The sequence below is a fragment of the Hemiscyllium ocellatum genome, chromosome 4 (genome assembly GCF_020745735.1).
Source record: "Hemiscyllium ocellatum isolate sHemOce1 chromosome 4, sHemOce1.pat.X.cur, whole genome shotgun sequence".
NCBI classification, from domain to species: Eukaryota; Metazoa; Chordata; class Chondrichthyes; order Orectolobiformes; family Hemiscylliidae; genus Hemiscyllium; species Hemiscyllium ocellatum.
The window spans coordinates 28333827-28355789 of record NC_083404.1 but is presented as its reverse complement, the minus strand read 5'-3'; the positions used below and the strand labels follow the sequence as shown (position 1 = coordinate 28355789).

General features: G+C 42.5%; 1 protein-coding gene across 1 annotated transcript in view; it reads right to left on the bottom strand.

Annotated features, from left to right (window-relative positions):
• reck (reversion-inducing-cysteine-rich protein with kazal motifs) overlaps positions 1-21963 on the bottom strand; it is a 177087-nt gene that overhangs the window by 13513 nt on the left and 141611 nt on the right. The window contains exon 21 of the mRNA XM_060824192.1: positions 9796-9991. Within this exon, the coding sequence (XP_060680175.1) occupies positions 9796-9991 (196 nt within the window). The remainder of the gene's footprint in view (positions 1-9795; positions 9992-21963) is intronic.

The following is a 21963-nucleotide window of genomic DNA, read 5'->3' as shown; positions in this document are numbered from 1 at the left end:
ACTTTACCAACAACTGAAGTGAGATTCACTGGTCTGTAATTACCAGGGCTGTCCCTACTACCCTTTTTGAACAAGGGAACCACATTTGCTATCCTCCAGTCCTCAGGCACTATTCCTGAAGACAATGATGATTTGAAGATCAATGCCAAAGGCTCGGCAATCTCTTCCCTTGCTTCCCAGAGGATCTTAGGATAGACCCCATCTGGCCCAGGGGACTTGTCTATTTTCACACACTGCAGTATTTTTAATACCTCTTCCTTGTGAACCTCAATCTGTTCTGGTTTAGATGCAAGTATCTCTGTATCTTCCTCGCCAACATTTTCATTTTCTAGAGTGAACACTGTCGAAAAATATTTATTTAGTGCTTCCCCTATCTCCTCTGACTCCACACTCAACTTCCCACTATTATCCTTGATTGGCCCTAATTTAACTCTCGTCATTCTTTTATTCCTGACATACCTATGGAAAGTCTTTGGGTTAACCCTGATCCTATCTACCAACAACTTCTCATGTCTCCTCCTGGCTCTTCTGAGTTCTCTTTTTAGTCTTTCCTGACTTCCTTGTAACCCTGAAGTGCCCTAACTGAGTTTTCACATTTTGTCCTAACATAAGCCTTCTTCTTCTTCTTGACCAGGGACTCCACTTCCTTAGTAAACCACAGCTCAAACGTTTTATATCTTCCTCCCTGCCTGACAGGTACATACTTATCTAGGACACAAAGGAGCTTTTCCTTGAATAAGCTCCACATTTTTAATGTGCTCATCCCCTGCAGTTTCCTTCCCCATTCTACGCTTCCTAGATCTTTTCTAATTGCATCGTAATTTCCCTTCCCCCAGCTGTAACTCTTGCTCGGTGGAGTACACCTATCCTTTTCCATCTCTAAAGTAAACCTGACAGAATTGTGATCGCTGTCTCCAAAGTACTCACCTACTTCCAAGTTGAACACCTGGCCATGTTTGTTACCCAGTACTAAATCTAAAGTGGCTTTGCCCCTTCTAGGCCTGTCTACATACTGTGTCAGGAAGCCCTCCTGCACACATTGGACAAAACCTACCCATCTATAGTACTCGTACTGTAATGTTCCCAGTCAATATGTGGATAGTTGAAGTCCCCCATGACAACTACCCTGCCTCTCTCACTCCTATCAAGAATCATCTTTGATATCCTTTCTCTACATCTCTGGGACTATTTGGAGGCCTATAGAAAACTCCCAGTATGGTGACTTCTCCATTCCTGTTTCTAACCTCAGCCCATACTACCTCAGTTAACGAGTCCCTTAAACATCCTTTCTACAACTGTAATATTGTCCCTGATCAACAATGCCACACCTCCCCCTTTTTTACCATCTTCTCTGTTCTTACTGAAACATCTGAATCCTAGAACCTGCAACAGCCATTCCTGTCCCTGCTCTATCCACATCACTCACCATCCTGACTTGGAAATATATCATCATTCCTTCGGTGTCACTGGGTCAAAATACTGGAATTCCCTCTCTAAGATAGGCTGCAGTGGGTCAGGTAGGCAGCTCACCCTCTCACAGGTATTTAGTGACAGGTAGTAAATGCTGGCCAGCCAGCGATGTCCATGCCCTACAGGTGACAAAAAGAAAGCTACCAAAAGCATGGTACACCAAAGGTTATTTTTTTGTTCTATATAAATTTATTGCTTAAAAATGTGTTGCTGGAAAAGCGCAGATCAGGCAGCATCAAAGGAGCAGAAGAATCGACGTTTCGGGCATAAGCCCTTCTTCAGGAAGGGCTTTTGCCCGAAACGTCAATTCTCCTGCTCCTTTGATGCTGCCTGACCTGCTGCGCTTTTCCAGCAACACATTTTTAAGCTCTGATCTTCAGCATCGGCAGTCTTCACTTTTTCCTATGTAAATTTACTCCCAAGCTCACGAACTTCAATGGTATTATCTACTAATATTATACTTAATAATCTGTCATAAAAGAACATAAGGAACAAAAGAAAAGTACAGCACAGGAACAGGCCCTTCGGCCCTCCAAGCCTGTGCTGATCATCGTGCTCTAAACCAAAAAACACACCTTTTGTCCTTATTCAGTCCGTATCCCTCTATTCCCTCGCTCTGCACATAATCATCCAGATGCACCAACATACCTGCTTCCATCCCCTCTTCTGTCATTGTGTTCCAGGCTCCTATTCCTCTCTGTGTGAAAAACATCCCTCACACATCTTCCTTAAACTTTCCCCCTCTCACCTTGAACCTATGCCCCTTTATAATTGAAAGTTCAACTCTGGGAAAAACTCTCCTAATATCCTCACTATCTTTGCCTCTCATAATTATGTAGTCCTCTATCAGATCTCCTCATAGCCGCTGTCTTTCCAGCGAAAACAATCCTAGTCTTTTTAACCTTTCTTCATAACCAACACCCTCGGGACCAGGCAACATGCTGGTTAGCCTTCTGTGCACTCTCTCCAAAGCTTCCACATCCTTCTTGTAGCGTGGTGACCAAAACTGCATACAATACTCCAAACACAGCCAAACAAGGATTTTATATAGGTGCAACACGGTTTGCCAACTCCTGTACTCCAGACAGAGGTTCCCCTGCCTCTCCTCCAACTGAGTTTACTGCATCAGGTGCTCCCGATGTGGTCTTCTCTACATCGGGGAGGCCCGAACATAAACTTAAGGAACGGTTCACCAAGCATCTCAGCCAGGCCCACAGGGGCCGACCGGACCTCCCAGTCACCGCCCATTTCAATTTCTCTTCCCACTCCCTCTCCAACAGGACCATCCTTGGCCTCCTCCATTGCCACAATGAACCACAGCGCAAATTGGAGTAACAACGCCTCATCTTCCGCCTGGGCAGCCTACAGCTTGGAGGACTCAACATTGAGTTCTCTAATTTCAAATAACCTCCCTTCCCATCCTATCCCCTTCCTAGCCCCTCCCCATCCCTGCCACTAATCAGATTCATTCCTCCCATTGACCGACCAGATCGCACCCTCTACCTGTCTTCACCTATCGTAACCTCACCACTCTGCCCCCCGCTAACCCCTTTTTCTGCAGTTCCCCATACACCCACCCACCAGTCCTGAAGAAGGGTTAAACCTGAAACATTGACCTCTTCCCCTCCTTAATGCTGCCTGGCTTGCTGTGTTCTTCTAGCCTCCTGCTTGTCTACTTCTTAATCACCTTGGCCACCTGTGTTGCTGCTTTTAGGGAACTGTGCACCTGCAAGCCCAGATCCATCTGTATGTTCATGGTCCTAAGGATTTTACTTAGCTGTGTATAATTCACAGCTAAAGTTGATCTTCCAAAATGCATCACTTCACATTTGTCTGGATTAAACTCCCATGTGCTATTTTCTGTGCCCAAGTTGCCAATCTATCTATATCCTGTTGTATCCTTTCACAATCATCAGCAGTATCATCAACTCCACCGATCTTCATGTCATCTGTAAAAGTACTAATCAGACCACTCACATTTTCTCCAGATCATTCATATATCCAGGTTGTTCTGCTATAACATGCATTTCATTAACATCAATTCACTACAACACGACTGATGAATTGGGGACACTGTTTCTAAAGCATAAAGTTTTAAAGCATGTAATGGTTATAATGCAATTCCAGTCCCATTAGTTTGCTGCTATTACACGATTTTCTTTAACATGGAATTACATGAGGACAGAACTACTACATTGTAGTAGAACTGACTGAACTACAAATAACAGAAGATCTAAAATTAATTGCTGCAGAACACCACTAGTTATTGGTCTCCACTCTGAAAAACACCCTTCCACCACTACCTTCTGTCTTCTATGACCAAACCAGGTCATCATCCAGCAATTTATGGCAACAAAGTTAGATTTATAACTCAAGAATTATCACAAATTCCTTAACAACTTGTGCCATTCCGCTGTTACCCTCATGAAAATGGGAGCTTGTCATCATCGCCCATAGTGTTTCAGGGGTGTTGGTACATTAGTCTGGGGTAAATGTAGAGTAATAGGGGAATGGGTCTGTGTGGGATACTCTTTGGAGAGTCAGTGTCGACATGATGGCCGAAGGGCCTGTTTCCACACTGTAGGGATACTATGAAATGGATGAAAACTTTCCCGTGAATTCCAAGAAATTGCAGTGTTTATATATTGACAACTCAGGTTACTGTGAAGAACTCTCAACCTTTCTCCTCGTCTGGGGTGTGGTGACCCTCAGCTTAAACCACAATTCTATTGAGAAAGCAGCCATCTGATTAGGGAAGACTATGGCAACTGGACAAACTTTACCCATCATCGCAGAAAGTTAGAGCTCGAACTTGACAATAGAACTCATGTTTCTGCAGTGTCACTCTACTTTTCTCCTGTTTCTTAAGTAAATTTTTCTTCCCCTCTCTTTGATTTTCTGTCTGCACCTGACTCGAGTCTAAATCAGCCTATTTGCTGCTCCACCATTTCTGGTTTTTCTTCAATCCTTAAATCTTATTGCTGCCAGATGCCTCCAGACCAGCTGAGTTTCTCCAGCAATTTCCTTTCTGTTCCTAACTTCCTGGAAATGTTCTGAGGTGTATCATTCTATTCAGGTCCGGGACCAATATATTTGTAACATGCGACAAATTGTAAAATTAATGTTTTAGGTTGAGTAAAAATGAGATAATTAATTGATAGCCTTTTACTCCACTGCTTTTACTAAGTAATGCTTTTTGTTGCTTGGCACAGAATGTACCTGTAATCATCTGGGCACCAGGCCTGATCAGTACCTAAAGGATGAGTGTGCATGTGATCAAAGCACAGGCCAGTGCTCCTGTCTGCCTAATGTGATTGGCCAGAACTGCAATCGCTGTGCTCTAAACTACTGGAATCTGGACAGTGGGTCAGGCTGTGTGCCCTGTAGATGTACCAGTATCAACTCCTTCATGTCCAAGTGTAATGAGGTGAGTCAGGTGAAAGCATAGTTACCACAAAATGTGAATTCATACTGGATAACACTCAACTGATAGAGCAATACACAACATAGAACATAGAAAAGTACAGCACAAAAAAGGCCCTTCAGCCCACGATGTTGTACCGAGGATTATTCCTAATCTAAAATAAAATAACCTAACCTACGAACCCCTCAACTCACTGCTATCCATGTGCATGTCCAGCAGTTGCTTAAATGTCCCCAATGACTCTGCTTCCGTCACCACCTACCTTTGACGTCTCCTCTATACCTTCCTCCTAACACCTTAAAACTATGACCCCTTGTGGCAGTCAATTCTGCCCAGGGGAAAAGTCTCCAGCTATCAACTCTATCCATACCTCTTATTATCTTGTATACCTCAATTAGGTCACCTCTCTTCCTCTTTCACTCCAGAGAGAAAAATCCAAGCTTAGTCAACCTGTCTTGTAAGACAAGCCCTCCAGTCCAGGCAGCCTCCTGGTAAACCTCCTTTGCACCCTCTCCAAAGCCTCCATATCTTTCCCATAATAGGGCAATCAGAACTGGACACAATATTCCAAGTGTGATCTCACCAGGGACTTGTAGAGCTGTAGCAAAACCTTGCGGCTCTTAAACTTAATCCCCCTGTTAATGAAAGCCAAAACACCACATGCTTTCTTAACAACCCTATCCACTTGGGTGGCAACTTTCAGGGATCTATAACACCAAGATCCCGCTGTTCCTCCACACTGCCAAGAATCCTGTCTTTAATCTTATATTCAGCACTCAAGTTCAACCTTCCAAAATGTATCACTTTGCATTTATCCAGGTTGAACTCCATCTGCCATCCCTTAACCCAGCTCTGCATTCTGTCTATGTCACGCTGTAGCCCGCAGTAGTCCTCTATACTATCGACGACACCTCCAACCTTTGGGTCATCGGCAAAAGTTACTAACCCACCCCTCAACCTCCTCATCCAAGTCATTTATAAAAACGATAAAGAGCAGAGAACAAGACAAACGACAAAGAGCCCAAGACAAACGACAAAGAGCCTAAGAACAGAGCCCTGCGGGACCCCACTCAACACTGACCTCAGGCAGAATACTTTGCATTTACAACTACTCTCTGCCTTCTGTCTCTAATTCTGAATCCAGACAGCCAAATCTCCTTGTATTCCATACCTCCTGACTTTATGAATGAGCCTACCACGGATTGTGGATGATCAGCCATGATCATAATGAATGGTGGTTCTGGCTCGAACGGCCAAATGGCCCACTCCTGCACCTATTGTCCAGTGTCTATAATCATTCTATGCTTTTCCCAATAGTCATAAATCCTATCCCTCACAATTATTTCCAAAACCTTGCTGACCACAGACATAAGACTGATTGGTTTGTAATTGCCAGGGATTTCCCTGCTCCCCTCTATGAAAAGAAGAGCAACATTCGCCTCCCTCCAATCCTCCGGTACGATTCCTGTGGAGAGTGAGGAGGCAAAGATCTTCGTCAGCAGCTTAGCAATCTCCTTTCTTGCTTCCCGAAGCAACCTAAGATAAATCTGGTCTGGCCCTGGGGTTTAATCAATCTTAATGTTTGCAAAGATTTCCAGCACGTCAACTTCATTAATCTTGATCTGTTCAAGTCTATTTTCCAGCACCTCAAAGTTCTCATTCACAACAAGGTTCCTGTCCTTAGTGAAAATCGAAGCAAGAAACTCATTAAGGGCTTCCCCTATCTGCTCAGGCTCCACGCAGAAGCTCCCTCCGCTCTCCCTGATCGGCCCTACCTTCTCCCTGAACATTCTCTTATTTCTCATGTATGAGTAAAATGCCTTTGGGTTCTCTCTAATCCTTCCTGCCAAGCCTTTTTCACACCCCCTCCTGGCTCTCCTCAGTCTATTTCTGAGCCCCTTTCTAGCAAGCCTGTAATCCTCTAAAGCTGTGCCAGACTCTAGCTTCCTCCACCTTACATAAGCTGCCTTCTTCGTTTTGACGAGAAGGTCCATTCTCCTCTAAATTCCTCTCCATTCTGGGATTATACCACAGGACTGCCCTGAGTCAGGAGGTTGTTGGTTTAGTCAGAAGGTTGTGACCTGCTTCTCTTTCCACTTGAGCACAAAGAATTCAGAGAGATACACCAAGTGCAGTACTGAGGGAATGTGAAAAAAACCTTAAAGAACTGTGAATCAGAGACAAAAACAGAAACCGCTGGAAAAGCTCAGCAGGTCTGGCAGCACCTGTGGAGAGAAATCAGAGTTAACGTTCTGGGTCAACTGACCCTTCCTGAGAACCTCAGTTGCCACACCTGCTGAGCTCTCAGCAATCTCTATTTTTGCCTCAAAGAATGTTGCAGTGTCTGAGAAACTGTCATTCAATTCAGAATTTAAACTGAGAATCTCTCTAGCTTCTAGGATGGATTTAAAAGATTCTGAAGATCAGGAGAATTATCAATTGCATCTTGGGCAATATTTATCCCGAAATCAACATCACACAAACAAATTATCACACTGCTGTCTGTAAGATCTTACCAGATCAAATTAGTCCCCATGTTAGCGAGTTTTGAGAAGATTTGTAGCTCAAGTTGAGGTTCTGGATGTAGGTTTGCTCACTGAGCTGACAAACCTTTGTAAGGTCTCTCCTCAAGCTCTTACACTCCAGTATAAGAAGTCCCAGCCTATTTTTATAGCTCAAACCCTCCAGTCCCAGCAACATCCTGGTAAATCTTTTCTGAACCTTCTCCACTTTAATAATAAATTCCTATAACAGGACTATCAGACCTGCACACAGTACCAGATGAGGCCTCACCAATGTCCTATACAACTTAACATGACGTCCCAACTTTTATACTTAAAGATCTATGCAATGAAAGCAACTTTGCCAAACGCCTTCTTAACGAACCTGTGTACCTGTGATGCAAATTTCAAAGAATTATGTATTGAACACCTAGGTCTCTGTTCTGCAACACCACCCAGGACCCTACCATTAATTGTATATGTCCTGCCTTTATTTGTTTTTCCAAAATGCAATACCTTGCAATTATTCAAATTAAAATCCACCTGCCACTCCTCAGCCTATGACCCAATTGATCAAAATCTTTGTAATCTTAGATAACTTTTCACTGTCCACTATGCCACCAAGTTTGGTGTCATCTTACTAGCCATATCTTGCATATTCTGGATCAGTGGTGCTGGAAGAGCACAGCAGTTCAGGCAGTGAATCTGCTCGTTGGATGCTGCCTGAACTGCTGTGCTTTTCCAGCACCACTGATCCAGAATCTGGTTTCCAGCATCTGCAGTCATTGTTTTTACCTCTTTTATATCTCCCATATGCTAATCCAAATAGTTTATATAAATTACAAACAAAAGTGACCCTGTACCAATCTCTGTGGAATGCCGCCAGTTGCAGTCCTCTAATCTAATAAACAACCCTCCACCAGTGTGAACTTATTCATCTTGATAAGAAGAATAAAAATGTTGAATATTGTTTGGATGCTAAGAGATTAGAAAATGCTTACAGTCAAATATATATATAGTGAGTCAAGATTAGAAGGGTGCTGGAAAAGCACAGCAGGTCAGGCAGCATCCGAGGAGCAGGAAAATCGACGTTTCAGACAAAGCATCGATTTTCCTGATCTTTGGATGCTGCTTTACTGCTGTGCGTTTCCAGCACCACTCTTATCTTGACTGTAATCTCCAGCATTTGCAGTACGCACATATGCCTACATATAATACATATGGTCAATTACAAATATCAATGGTATGTTGTAACGGAACTTTACTACAATTATATAGAGTACTGATGGGGACCACATCTGTACTACTGTATGAAGTTTTTTTCTCTTTACCCAAGAACAGATGCATTCGTCCTACAGAGAGTGCAGCCAAGGTTCATTAGATCAGTTCCTGGGATGAAAAGCTTAGGCAAGGAGTTTTTTAAGAATGAGAGCTGATTTAACTGCAGCAAGGTAAGTTCTTAAGGGGGAAAAACATGGGGTCAATCTCAAAATCAAGCTGACTATTTAAAACGAAGGTAAGGAGAGATGTCTTTCCTCAAAAGGTTGCCAATCTTTGGAATTCTGCATTCCAGATTGCTGTGGATGATACATTATTGAATACATTCAAGACAAAATTTAATATTTTTGGGAACTAAAGGATACAGGAATAGTGAAGGAAAGTGGATTTGAGATAGAAGATCAGCCATTAATTTGAATGGCACAATAGGCTCAAGTCCAAATGACCTACTCTAGCTCCCAAACCTTAACCTTTAATGCAATATAAGGAATGCATTAGCTGAACTTAGAGGCATATACATTTGTGTTTTTTTTAAGGACAGTGCAAATTTCAGACAATCTTGGGCAGCCCAGTAACTAAGACAGAGTATAATAAATGACAATTTCAGGTGGAGCACAATGTAAAAACATTTAAAATGAAAATAACTCAGTCAAGTTAATGAAGTATAACAAAAAGTTTTAAAGTTTGACAGAAATATGAAAGTGCTACAGAGGTAATACAGTGTATTAAAGCTTAATTATCAGGACTCTTAACACTCTAAAGGTGCTAAGGAGCCAGAAAGGTGCAAGTATATTTTGGGCTCAATTACACTTCCGGGCTTCTACAATGGGGAATTCACCAGGGCCAAGGGAAATGTGTTTTTTTAGTGCTATCGTCATTCCAGAAATAATTAGAAAAACAGGTAAGATTGAATGACCTCACCTGTTATAATTTCGGTCTGTCCCCAACTGAAACGCCTAACACATGTGAAGTTGGTGTGTTACATAGAGCTGGGTGAAGTAGCCACCAAAGTGCCAAGGGCCAAATTTTCTTACATTAGTCAGTCAGACTCACTTCATTAGTAACTACAAGTACAGGCAGCAATAAAGCTGCCTGGAGGAAGTGAAATTTGTGTATTCATACCTGACATGGGCCCATGTAGGACAATGTTTTCGATCTTTGGTACAAGGCACATTGATTGGCATGTTCCACATTTTCTGTATCACAAACAGGTTCAATTGGAAGTAGTTCACAACTCATTGATCTTGAGATACACTCGTACTGTTCACATTCAAGCAAGGCAATGCTAGTCAGACAAACCTTTGGTTTTGGAATACACCTTTTGAAAACAAAATGGAATTTTTCTTTTGAACAAGAATTTTTAGAATTTACAGAAAAACAAAGCAAAAATAAATTGTCAAATAAAACTGCAAGTGATTACAAAAGGAAATTAAAGGTAGCCTTGATAACAGAGTACAACTTGTCACTTTCCCTGTTGGTGTTCTGTTTGAGTACTTCCTTTGGACGTTTCTGGATTTCTAAAGATTGGAAATTAATATCCATTCCACCACAGAACAAGGTAATAATGGACATACAGACCAGCTATGACAACCATTCCAATTTAAAGTGTCAGCTTTAATTTGCATTCTCACCTGAGTCAGAAAGTCAGGCATTCATTTCCTACTTGAGCTCTTGACCCCCACACTGGTTAGGTTAGCACTTCACTGTAGCACAGAGGTAGTACTGTATTGACAAAGGTACTGACTTTTGAACAACCCCAAAATTGCCCTTTTGAATAAATGGAAAAAAAATCTTTTGCCAGTATTTAAGAAAAGAGCAAAGAATTTGTTTCAATGACTTGGTGAACAATTTCCTTCAACTACGATCACAAGGAATAATTACCTGGACCTTTATTTAACTGCTACATGTGGAAAGAGGAGTGCCTTTCTAGTAATTGCACTTTCACACACAAAGAAATTTAAATAAATACAAGAAAAAAACAAAGAACTGTAAACAAAGAACTGAAACAAAAACAGAAACTGTTCTGAAACGTTAAGGTTGCTTTCACTCAAAAGATGCTGCCAGAACTGCCAAGTTTCTGTTTTGATTTAAATTTTAAAACATTGTCTTGATGAATCGAGGAGCACAACATGAAACAGAAGAGTTTTCTTTCTTTATCGACATTAGCTTTATGATTTTTGAACTGGCAAGAAGACAGTCATTGTTGTCAGCTTCCACTCCAAACTCCGTTCCCTGCCTACTGACTCCTTGTCTCTCCTCAGCGACAGGAGCTGTTTGCAACCTTCAAACGATCAATAACCTTCAGTAAAGAAATTACTCTTCAGCATGGTCTTAAATGGGAGACACACTGGGCCAAACTTTCTGAGGAGTGAAAATCTCACAAAAAGAGACAGTTCTACAATTCTGATAGGATATTCTACTCAGGGCTCCTTCAGGATAGCGATACATATGTCCATTCTGATGATTCCTTCATCAGCTCTAGGGTAGTGAACGCATGTGGATCTTGGGTCTAGTGCAGGGGAAGGGAGAGGTGGAGTCAGATCATGGAGGGTTAAAGTGGGGTGGGGTTCAGATCCAGTGCAGGCAAAGGGGAAGGTCAGGTCTGGAGTTGGGGAAGGGGTGCCAGGTCACAGGGGTGAAGGAATGTTGGGTATGGACTTAGTTAAAGGGATGAGAGCGTAGTGAACAAGTCTAAAGGGGGGAGTACAGTATTGGATCCAGGGGTGTCAGGTCAGACCTTGGAGTTTAATTAGGGATGTGTAGTTGGAGGTGAGAGAGGCAAGTGTGGGGTCTGCTGAATAGTTACTCAGGAGTTAGACTATAGTATTTTTAAACTGCGCCACATAGACCTAAATTTCCCACAAAACCAATAACCCAGCCCCACATAGCCAGGATCTCATATTTTAATGAGGTAAATTTCTTATTCTTTTAAAATCCAACGGTACAGACCCAATTTGCTTCACCTTTTTCTCATACAACAATCTGTTCAACTCAGGCATCAGTTCAGTGAATCTTCTTTCAGCTGTTGTTAGACTTGTTCATCTTTTTAGTCCATTAACAATGCAAAACTCATTAAATCACCGAGTAGTGTAGGTGATGAAGTTTGACCCATGAGTGTGTGCCAGCTTTTGAAAGTTTATTCAGTTATTCCTGTGTCTTCTCTGTACAAAATCCAGCATTGTTTTTCCTTTTTAAGCACTTAAGCAGTTCTGCTTTGAAAGTTATTGTTTCCATTATCCTCTCAGAAGTGCTTCCTGGAATATACCAACGAGTTGGGCAAAACATTTTTTCTTCATGTTACTCCTTTTCACTCTTGACAATTACCTTATACTTAATCATCTGGTTACTAAGTCTTAGAGTTATAGAGATGTACAGCATGGAAACACACTCTTCGGTCCAATCCGTCCATGCCAACCAGGTATCCCAACCCAATCTAGTCCCACCTACCAGCACCCAGCCCATATCCCTCCAAACCCTTCCTATTCATATACCCATCCAAATGCCTCTTAAATGTTGCAATTGTACCAGCTTCCATCACATCCTCTGGCAGCTCGTTCCATACACGTACCACCCTCTGCAATAAAAATTGCCCCTTAGGTCTCTTTTATATCTTTCCCCTCTCACCCTAAACCTATGCCTGCTAAGTCTTCTGACAATGTTAACAATTTCATCTTATCTAAACCTTCAATATTTTGAACACTGCTATAAAATCTTCCCTTAATCATCGCTGTTTTAAAGGAAAACAATGTCAGTATCTCTAGTGTGCCCACTGAACAGAAGTCCTTTATTCCTAGCACCATTCTCATAAATGTCCTTTGTAACATATCAAAGTCCTGGGCATTCCACTAAAGCGTGTACCCAGCACTGGCCACAAAACTCCAGTTGGGACTGAATCAACATTTTGGAGAAAGTGAAGACTGCAGATGCTGGAAATCAGAGTTAAGAGTGTGGTGCCAGAAAAGCATAGCAGGCGAATCAATGTTTCAGGGCAAAGGCCCTTCATCAGCAATGAGGTTTGTGGGCCAGGGGGCCTGACAGATCAATGGGAGGGGGTGGGGCTCGGGAGGAAAGGGAGGTGGGAATGTAGTAGGTCGATGAAGGTGGGGGAGAAGGTGATAGGTTGGAGGGAGGGTGGAGTGGATAGGTAGGAAGAAAGATGGACAGGTCAAGAGGGCAGTATGAGTTAGAGGCTTGGGACCGTGATAAGGTAGGGGAAGGGGAAATGAGGAAACTGGTAAAATTCACATTGAGCCCATATGGTTGCAGGGTGCCAAGGTGGAAGATAAGGCATTCTTCCTCCAGACCTCAGGTGGTTAGGATTTGGCGATGGAGGCGGCCCAGGATTGGAATGTCCTTAGTGGAGTGGGAGGGGGAGTTCAAGTGTTCGATCTTGGGGCAGTGAAGTTGGTTCGTTCGGGTGTCCCAAAGATGTTCTAAGAAACAATCCGCAAGCCGAGTCCTGTCTACGCGGTGTAGAGGTGACCACACCGGGTGCAACTGATACAGCAGATGACGTGTTTGGAAGTACAGATAAATTTCTGTCGGATGAGGAAAACTCAACATTTTCTACACATTTAGCATGATTTTGTAATTGTATCCTATGCCTCTATTTACAAAGCCAAGCATCCTGAGTATTCCATTTTTAAACAGATGTCTCCTGACAGCTTCAAAGACTCGTAAAGTTCCTTAATAGACCGTGTCAGACAGCACAGAAACAGACCCTTTGATCCAACTTGTTATGTGCTGACCAGATATCCAAAACTGATCTAGTCCCATTTGCCAGTATTTGGCCCATTTCTTTCTAAACCCTTCCTATTCATGCACCTATCGAGATACTTGTTAAATGCTGAAATTGTACCTACCTTAATCACCTCCTCCTGCAGTTGTTCCATACATGCACCACCCTCAGCTTGAAAATGTTGTCCCTAAGGTCCATTTTAAATCGTTCCCCTCTCATTTTAAATCTATGCCCTCTAACTTTGGATTCCCCTACCCTCGGTAAAAAAAACTTTGGCTATTCACCCTGTCCATGCCCCTCATGATTTTATAAACCTTGCTGAGGTCACCACTTAGCCCCAGACTCTCCAGGGAAAGAAGCCCAACCTACTCAGCCTCTCCGTATAGTCTTTAAAATTGTATCATTTAGTTCAAAATGCCTCTCCACATTTTCCTGTCAAAATACCACAACTTCACCTCATTCTGCAATAATTTTCATTTGTGTCTGTCAAGTCCTCCTGACGTCTCCTATTATCCTTTGCAATGTTTACAACATTTAAGCTTTCTGTCAGCAGTAAACTAAGAAACGCCCAAATGGGTTATCATTAATATTTTGAAATACTGCATCGGCCTATTATTGACTTTTGGTCAACATTGCACAATTGACTCCAGTCTCAAAAGTCCTTTTACTGCTTACTGACCCTTAGTGAGTTCCATATCTATACACGCACTACCAATGTAGACTCTTATTTTGTCAATAATTTTACTACATTAGTGTGTCAATTGTGGCTTAATTGCTAACATTCTTGCACATCAATCACAAAGAGGAATTTATAGAGAGATGAGTGTGTGGCTCAAAGGCTGATGTGAGAGAAGTAGACTCTGTTTCTTGGGGTACTGGCACCAATACTGGGAAATTTGCAAAGTAATGATGGAATAGGCTTCACCTTAACCAAGCTGATCTTGAAAGCGCGTATAACGAAAAGCAGAGAGGATTTTAACATGCATAGTGGAAGCAAGGAATCAAGTTTGTGAAGCTCTGGTAAAAATTGTTCAGAATGGAGATAACTTCCCATCAAGTTGCATTAGCCTTTCACACCTCATGTCTTATTGATGAGGCAGAGCGATAGTAGACAAGGAAAGAAAAGTAAGCAAATATCCAGATCCTACTACCTCATGAGACAAGTTGCCCTGAGTCTAAAGATCTGGTCAGTAACATGAAGACCCAGGGCAGCTGCTCAAGACCCTGATTAGACATCACTATCAAATCGAAGGACTGCCGATCACATTGAGGCACAATGCGCAGCAGGGAGTGCATGTGGTTACTTGGATCAGGAAGACGGGGATATTGTAAATTTCTAAAATAAAACAGGGCAGCATGGTGGCTCAGTGGTGAGGACTGCTGCCTCATAGTGCCAGGAAGCTGGATTCAATTTCATCGTCAGGTGATTGCCTGTGTGGAGTTAGCACATTCTGCATGGGTTTTCTCAGGTGTTCCACTTTCCTTCCACAGTCCAAAGATGTGCAGGTTAAGCGGATTGGCCATACAAAAATTGTCTACAGTGTCCAGGGATATGCAGGCTAGGTGGATTAGCCATGGGAAATGCAGAGTTACAGAGCTAGTTTAGGGGGTTTGGTTTGGGAGGGATACACTTCAGAGGGTCAGTGTGGACTCAATGGGCCAAATGGCCTATTTCCACACTGCAGGAGATCTAAAACAAACAGCATGGCTAATGTGTCAAAGTGAAAAGTATTAATGCAGAAAATAGTAAACAAACCATGGCAAGTAGGGATAAAGAGTAGAAATTTAAGGCAAGAGATAAAACTAGAGAAGGTACAGCCAATCATTAGGAAAGCTGATACAATGTTATCATTTATTGTGAGGGGAATTGATTACAAAGAGAAGATGGTAGTAAGAAGCTTACCAACATCTTCTCTCGGGCAAATAAGAAATGGGCAATAAATGCTGGTCCACTTGTTCCCTTGAACAAAAAAAAATCAAATCTGTATTCCTGCCTACCCTGAAAACCTTTCACCCTATTGTTTCATAGAATCTGACCATTTCGTCTGTAAAAATATTCAAGGACTCTCATTCCACAAGCTTTTCAGGAAGAGCATTCCAAGATTCATGACTTATTAAATGGGAGGAGCTGAATGGCCTATTCAGCTTTGTTCACAATTCTTAGTCAAGGTTCAGTAAGAACAATGAGATGATATTAGCTATCTTAATATTTGCAATCACAGTTATCTTAGGATGTAGTTAGTGAAGAAACATTTCAGAGAGATATTGAGGTCCCAAATTTTAACAATCACGAAAATAAGTGAATGGGAGGCTAGACAGAAATTGATATATCCAAAGGATTGCAAGCATTTAGAATCCTGTGGCACTTGTAGAGCAGCGTGTGTTTAAAGAACAAAGAGCATTACAGGACAGGAACAGGCCCTTCAGCCCTCAAGGCCTGTGCCAATCCAGATCCTCTATCTAAACCTGCTGTCTATTTTCTATGAATCTGTATTCCTTTGCTCCCTGCCCATTCATGTATCTGTCTCGGCACATCTTAAAATGACACGATCGTTCCTGCCCCTGCCACCTCTACTAACAATGTGTTCCAGGCACCCACCATCCTCTGTGTGAAGATCTTTCCATGCATATCTCCCCTAAACGTTTCCCCTCTCACTCTGAACTTGTGACACTTAGTAATTGAGTTCTCCACATTGGGAAAAAGCTTCTTGCTATCTACCCTGTATACACCTCTCATGATTTTGTCGGCCTCCATCAGGACCCCCTCAACCTCCACCTTTCCGATGAAAATAATCCTAATCTACCCAATCTCTCTTCATAGCTAGCACCCTCCATACAAGGCAACATCCCGGTGAACCTCCTCTACAACCTCTCCAAAGCATCCACATCATTGTTGGGCCGAAGGGCCTGTTTCCACACTGTAAGTAATCTCATCTAATCCTTTTGGTATGCAGAACTGTATGCAGTATTCCAAATGTGGCTGAACCAAAGTCTTACACAACTATAGCATGACCTGCCAACTCTTGTACTCAATATCCCGTCCAATGAAGGAAAGCATGCCGTATGCCTTCTTGACTATTCTAATGACCTGCATTGCCACCTTCAGGGAACAATGGACTTAGACACCCAGATCTCTCTTTTCAATTTTCCCCAGGACTTTTTCACTTACCATATAGCTCGCTTTTGAACTGGATCTTCCAAAATGCATCACCTCATATTTGGCCAGATTGAACTCCATCTGCCATTTCTCTGTCCAACTCTCCAATATACTCTGCTGTATTCTCTGACAGTGCCCTTGACTATCTGCTACTCCACCAATCTTAGTGTCATCTGCAAACTTGCTAATCAGGCCACCTATACCTTCCTCCAGATCATTTATGTATATCACAAAGAACAGTGGTCCCAGCATGGATCTCTGTGGAACACCACTGGTCACAGGTCTTTATTTTGATAAGCTTCCTTTCACTACTACCGTCTCCTGTTGCCCAACGAGTTCTCCATCCATCTAGCTCGAACACCCTGGGCTCAATGAGACTTCACCTTCACCAGCCTACCATAGGGAACCTCAAACTTTCTAAAGGCCCATGTATATGACATCAACATCCCTTCTCTCATCAATCAACTTTGTCACCTTTTCAAATAATTCAATTAGGTTTCTAAGACATGACCTTCCCTGCATAAAACCATGCTGCCTATTACTGACAAGCCCATTTTCTTTCAAATGGGTATATATCCTGTCCCTCAGTATCTTCCCTACCACTGACATCAGGCTCATACGTCTGTAAATACCTGGATTAACCTTGCTACCCTTCTTAAACAAGGGGACAACATTAGCAATTCTCCAGTCCACTGGGACCTCCCCAGTTATCGAGGATGCTACAAAGATATCTGTTCAAGCCCCAGCTATATCCTCTCTCGTTTCTCTCAGTAACCTGGGAATTTGTCCACCTTAATGCCTTTTAGAATACCCAACACTTCCTCCCTCCTTATGCCAACTTAATCTACAGTAATCAAAGACTTATCCCTAACCTCAACATCTGCCATATCCCTCTCCTTCGTGAATACAGATGCAAAGTACTCATTAAGAATCTCACCCATTCTCTGATTCCATGCATATCTTTCCTCCTTTGTCCTTGTGGGGCAACCCTTTCCCTCATTACCCTCTTGCTCCTTACATATCAATAAAAGGCTTTGGGGTTTTCCTTAATCCTACTCGATAAGGATATTTCATTACACCTTTTAGCTCTCTTAATTCCTCATTTCAGATTGGTCCTATGTACCCGATATTCTTCCAAAGCTATGTCTGTCTTCAGTCGCCGAGACCTTATGTATACATCATTTTTCCTCTTAGCTAGTCTCAATTTCACCTGTCATCGATAGTTCCCTAATCTGGTCATTTCTATCCCTCATTTTCACAGAACATATCTCTCCTGAATTCTAATCAACCTCTCTTTGAAAGCCTGCCACATATCGAATGTGGATTTCCCTTCAAACAGCTGCTCCCAGCTTCTGCCGAATTTTGGTATAGTTAGCACTCTTCCTTTAGGACCACTCTCGTCTTTGTCCATGAGAATTCTAAAACTCATGGAATTCTGATCACTATTCACAAAATAATCCCCTACTGAAACTTTAACGAACTGGCTGGGCTCATTTCCCAATACCAGATTCACTATGACTTCTTCCAGAGTTGGATTATTTACATACTGCTCTAAAAAACCCTCTTGGATCTTCTTTACAAATTGTATTCCATCCAGATGTCTAACATGAAGTGGATCCCAGTCAATGTTCCTGTTGCTCCCACATCTTTCTATGATCTCTCTACATAATTTGTACCTCTATCTCACCTTTGTTGTTGGGAGGTCTGTAGTAAAGTCCCAACATTGTTACCGCACCCTTCCTATTTCTGAACTCTGCCCATATGGCCTCACTGCTCAAGTCCTCCATACCGCCCTCCTTCAACACAGCTGAGATATCTTCTTTGACCAGTAATGCATCTCCTCCAGCCCTTTTACCTCTCTTCCTGTCCTGCCTGAAGCATCGATATCCTGGGATATTTAGTTGTCAATCATGCCATTCCCACAACAAAGTCTCAGTAATAGCAATAACATCATACTCCTAGGTACTAATCCAAGCCCCACGTTCATCTGCCTTACCTACTAAACTTGCATTAAAACAAATGCACATCAGACCACCAGTCCCTCTGCATTCATCCTCTGCTCCCTGCCTACTATCTCCCTTAGTCACACTGACTTCATTATCTAGTTCCTGACAGGTTTTAGTTTCTACCTCCTTCCTGTCCACTAACCTCCTCATTTGGTTTCCATCCCCCTGCCACATTAGTTTAAACCCTCCCCAACAGCACTAGTAAAAGTGCCCCCAAGGACATTGGTTCCAGTCTGGCCCAGGTGTAGACCATCCAATTTGTAATAGTCCCACCTCCCCCAGAAATGGTCCCAATGATATAAAAATCTGAACCTATCCCTACTGCACAATTTCTCAAGCCACGCATTCATCCTTCTTATTCTATCATTCCTACTCTAACTAGCACATGGCACTGGCAGCAATCTGAGATTACTACCTCTGAGGTGCTATATTTTAACTTGGTTCGTAACTACCTAAATTGTTCTTGTTAAGACCTAATCCTGTTTTTTAAAAAAATTATATCATTGGTACCTACATGCACCACAACAACTGGCTGTTCACCCTTGCCCTTGAGAATTTTCTGCTGTCGACCAGAGACATTCCTGACCCGTGCACCTGGGAGGCAACATACCATTTGGGAGACTTGTTTTCAACCACACAACTGCCTATCTACTCCCCTTAAAGTTGAATCCCCTATGACTATAGCCCTTCCACTCTTTTTCTCTCCCTTCTGAACTGCAGAGCCAGCCACAGTGCCATGAACTTGGCTACTGCTACCTTCTCCTGGTGAGCTATCTCCCTCAACAGTATCGAAAATGGTATACCTGTTTTGGAGGGAGATGATTGCAGGGGACACTTGTACTGCCTTCCTGCTCTTTCTCTGCCCTTTGGCCACCCATTCCCTTTCTCCCTCAGCAATCCTAATCTGCGGCGTGACCTATTCACTAAATATGCTATCCATGACCCAGTCAGCATCGTGTATGCTCCAAAGTGAGTCCATCCGCAGCTCCAGAGCCATCATGCAGTCTAACAAGAGGAGCAACTGGACACACTTCTTGTACATGAAGGTTCCAGGGATGTCAGCAGTGTCCCCGAGTTCCACATTTAGCCACAGGAGCATAATCATTCTTTAAAAAGAGTACTTAATAGATTTGAAACATTGAAAAACAATATAAACTAAGGGGTACAATTCTAAATGGGACACAGAAGCAGAGAGACCAGAGTGTATAGTGCATACATTATTGAAGATGGGAGAATAGGTGCAGAGAGCAATTAGTTATACATAGTCTGTCCTTGTCTTTATTAATAGAGGCATAAGTACATGTACAAGGAGGTGATGTTGAAATTATACAAGACATTTGTTCAACCTCAACAGGAGTACCGTTTATAGTTGTTGGTGCCACAGTAAAGATGTAAATGCATTGGAGAGAGTACAAAAATAATTTATAAGAATGGTTCAAAAAATTAGAAACTTTAGTTATGAGAACAAACTGAAGATGATGAACTAATCCAAGATGGAGGATGGGAAAAATTTCTGGCTGTAAGAGCTGCTCCTTTTTTTGAGGTGATTTCCTCGAGTTCCAGGAGCAGCAATTACTGTTTTATATGCTGTTGCAGTGTTTTGGAAGTTTGGAAAAAAAAGTTAAAACAACAGTAGACAAAGGAAGCACATGGTGAGGACAGTGCAGGGGGGAGGGAGAGAGAGAGAGGGAGTATAGTGGATTCTTTCTTAATTATATGTTTTTGGAGATAAGTCTTTTGATTAAACTTAAAATATAAGCCATAGCTATTGATTTAACCTGGGGCAGTGCTTGTAGAGGAATAAGACAGTGTTATTTTCTGAGTCTGTAGATTGTGAAGGAGCAAAAATGGCCTCTGCAGTGATATGTACTTCGTGTTAGGTGTGGGAGTTTAAAGAGAGATTAAGGGTTACTCCGGATTATATCTGCCATAAATGCTGTTAGATGCGAATCTTATCAGATCGAGTGGATCGGTTGGAGAGACAGATAGAAGCGATGAGGAATTTGCAACAGCAACAGTATGTGATGGATGGCAGTTACAGGAAGGGGGGAAAAGTCTCAGATACGGTCACATAGATGAGTTAACTCCAGGAAGGGTGAGAGAGGTCGGCACCTAGGGCAGGAGTCTTTTGTGGATATACCCATTTCAAACAGGTATGCTGTTTTGGAAAATGTAGGGGGTGATGGATTCTCAGGGGAACGTAGCACGAAAGCCAAGTTTCTGGTATTGAGACTGGCTCTAATGCAACAAGGCGTACATCAGTTTCCAAGTGATGAATTGTGTTAGGGGATTCTGTAGTCCAAGGTACAGACAGACGTTTGTGTGGCCAGCAGAGAAAAAGCAGAATGGTGTGTTGTTTCCCTGGTGCCAGGAACAAAGATGTCTCAGAGGGTGCAGAATGTTCTCACAGGGGAGAGGGGCCAGCAAGAGGTCGTTGTCCACATTGGAACCAATGACATTGGAAGGGAAGACTCTGAAGGGAGATTATAGAGAGTTAGGCATGAAATTTAAAAAGGAGATCCTCAAGGGTAGTAATATCTGGATTACTCCCAGTGCTACAAGAGTGAGAGTAGGAATAGGAGGATAGAGCAGACGAATGCAGGCTGAGGAGCTGTGTATGGGAGAAGGATTCACATTTTTGGATCATTGCAATCTCTTTTGGGGTAGAAGTGACCTGTACAAGAAGGATGGATTGTACCTAAATTGGAAGGGGATTAATATGCTGGCAGGGAAATTTGCTAGAAATGCTTGAGAGGATTTAAAATAGTAAGGTGGGGGAGGGGGGGGCAGGGAGATAGTGAGGAAAGAGTTCAATTTGAGATGGGTACAGCTGAGAACAGAAGTGAGTCAAACAGTCAGGGACAAGGTAGGACTAATAAATTAAACTGCATTTATTTCAATGCAAGGGGCCTAACAGAGAAGGCAGATGAACTCAAGGCACGGTTAGGAACGTGGGACTGGGATATCATAGCAATTACGGAAACATGGTTCAGGGATGAACAGGACTGGCAGCTTAATGTTCCAGGATACAAATACTACAGGAAGGATAGAAAGGGAGGCAAGAGAGGAGGGAGAGAGTGGCATTTTTGATAAGAGATAGCATTACAGCTGTGCTGAGGGAGGATATTCCCAGAAATACATCCAGGGAAATTATTTGGGTGGAACTGAGAAATAAGAAAGGGATGATCACCTTATTGGGATTGTATTATAGACCCCCCAATAGTCAGAGGGAAATTGAGAAACAAACTTGTAAGGATATCTCAGCTATCTGTAAGAATAACAGGGTAGTTACGATAGGGGATTTTAGCTTTCCACACATTAACTGGGACTGCCCTAGTGTTAAAGATTTAGATGGAGAGGAATTTGCTAAGTGTGTACAAGACAATTTT